The sequence below is a fragment of the Dicentrarchus labrax genome, unplaced genomic scaffold, assembly GCF_905237075.1.
Source record: "Dicentrarchus labrax unplaced genomic scaffold, dlabrax2021, whole genome shotgun sequence".
In the NCBI taxonomy this organism is placed as follows: Eukaryota; Metazoa; Chordata; class Actinopteri; family Moronidae; genus Dicentrarchus; species Dicentrarchus labrax.
Window position 1 is genome coordinate 25850522 of NW_026136713.1, and position 2500 is coordinate 25853021.

At 52.0% G+C, this 2500-nt stretch overlaps 1 protein-coding gene across 1 annotated transcript in view; it reads right to left on the bottom strand.

Annotated features, from left to right (window-relative positions):
* The window catches only part of LOC127375143 (protein pygopus-like), a 7084-nt gene that overhangs the window by 3494 nt on the left and 1090 nt on the right, over positions 1–2500 (bottom strand). The window contains exon 4 of the mRNA XM_051420975.1: positions 332–1403. Within this exon, the coding sequence (XP_051276935.1) occupies positions 332–1403 (1072 nt within the window). The remainder of the gene's footprint in view (positions 1–331; positions 1404–2500) is intronic.

Here is a 2500-nt window from a genome sequence, read left to right on the forward strand (position 1 = left end):
ATGGGCTTCAGCGTTCAGACTCAAGTTGAAATCTGTTCAACTTTAACACCGCTGGCCTCGGAAAATGAGTTTATGAGTTCTCTCAGCGCTGTAAACGCGTTTGGTGGACACAAGTCCAGCTCAGACAATTCTAATCACATTTTAAAGGATATCGACTGATTATCGTTATCGCCAAAATCCCCAAACATATTGAGATATTATTTTTGCCCATATCGCCCACCCCTAACTCACACACACACACACACACACACACACACACACACACACACACACACACACACACACACACACTCACACACACACACACACACACACACACACACACACTCACCTCCAGCGCCCCCGCCTCCTCCCCCCGGTTTCTTCTTCAGCTCCTCGCACTTCCTGAACTTGCAGATCTGGTGACCCGTCTTCCTGTTGCGGCAGGACGAGCAGACGCCGCAGTTGATGAGCCGCCTGCACGGCCCACACACGCCACACCGCTTCCTCTTCCTCTTCGCCACCGCCCCCGATGACGAAGACGATGACGACGACAGGGCCACACCCCCCGCCGTCACCCCGGACGACGAGGGCGAGGAGGAGGAGGGGCAGGGGGAGGAGTTGGCGTGCTGCTGGCAGTCCGTTAGTGCCCGCTGACCGCCTGTCATCTGGAAGGCGCTGCCAGCGTCTGAGATCCCGCCCCCTGCCGACCCCATCGCCATGACAATGACCCCGGGGGGTAATCCCAGCCCCCCCAGGAAGCTACCGCCCATCACCCCTCCCCCATTGCAGCTCCCACCCTCTGATAGGCCCATCATGTCTGGATGGGCGTGTCCCTGTTTGTTCATGACGCCGCAGTCCGCTCCGCCGCCATAACCGGGGAGAAAGTTCCCGTTGCTAGGCGCCATCGGATGATGATGCGCTGTCCCCTGTGGGACAGGAAGTGAGGAGGCGGTGTGTCCGTGTTTTTCAGCTCCTCCCCCCTCACTGCTCCCCCCACCTCCTCCTTCTCCCCCTCCCGACCCCCCTCCGCCCTGGTGCATGCTGGTACCGTGGGGGTGCGAGGAGGTCATGTGCCCCGGCGTTGCCGAGGGGTGGTGGTGGTGATGGTGGTGATGATGCGTCGGGGCGGCGGCCACGGGTTTGGGCCGCCCCCAGAACATTGCCGCCGGGTGGTTCATGTTCACGTTCATGTTCATGTTGTCGTGGCAACCCCAGGGCGCCGTCGCCATAGCGCCCAGCCTGGCCGCAGCGGGGGGGAAGATCGGAGCGGCGGCTGCCAGACGGGCCGCCAGTTTGGCAGACTGCGGGAAGTTTGTGACGTTCATGTTCATGTTGACGTTGGTCTTATAGAAGCTGGCGATGGACGAACGGTAGCGGTCCATCTCCGTGGTGTAGTCCAACATCGGCGCCAAACTCGACACCTGCAACAAACGGCGTCACCGTTACTGATTAATGATCGTAATCAATAGAAACATGTTGTCCTGCTGGAGGATGAACCTCCTCATAATAATTCAATTAATAGAAATAGACGACTTTGGGTTTATTGTTCGTCTGCGAGTGAGGCTCATGTACGTCCATACGTCACGAGTTTCCAAGCAACCAAACAATAATAATGACTCTGCTGCTCTGAGTCAAAGTTTGTGTTGTTTAAAATGAGTTGATGGTTATAAAACCTGTGAAAGACTGAAGGAAGAAACCAGTTTAAAATCACAGGAAATCCTTCATCGCGTTCATCTACGGTGGACTTCGTAGTGTCAAGCTACCAACGTTAGAACAACAATCAATTGATTTCAGTCGGTTCGACAACAGCCAGGGAAGCTCCTCCATTGACTCTGCTCTCTACCGGCTGTTCCCTCCTGTTTCCTTTGTTATTTGGATTACTTTCAGTTTATGGATGCGTGCAGCAAAGGTCTCCGGAGCACCTCAGACCGAAACAATGGGACAAAAAACTAAATAAAACTCACCAAAGCTTTGTTTCCAACAACCACCAACTCTGGTTTCATCTAAATAAATCCTTAATTCACCAAATTAGAAGCAGAAATGTTTGAAAAAGAGCTGCAATACCCACAACGTGAGACTCAGGTTGTTATTGTCAGTGTCTGACAGCATTATAGAAAGGATCCCTACAGAGATAGACCTTTAGTTTAACCACAAACAGCCGTAATATCACTATCACTCTCCACCAGACTCCAGAGACACAAACACTCATTTTACCTTCAGATCATCAGAACTTCATTAAAGTTGACAGAAACAGAATAAAACTCATTAAAAGAGTCTCTGTTAGTGTTTCCAACAATCACCAACTCTGGTTTGGTGGAAATAAATCCTTAATTCACCGACGTAGATGATAAAAACAGCAGTTTCAGTCGGAGCAGACCGGCTATGGAAACAAACCACAGAGAGGCTGCGATACAACACAGGCAGAGGGAGAGAGACAGGCAGAGGGAGAGAGACAGGCAGAGGGAGAGAGACACCATGTGACTCTGTGTATAGAGAATATAATGTTAGCTTTAAATCT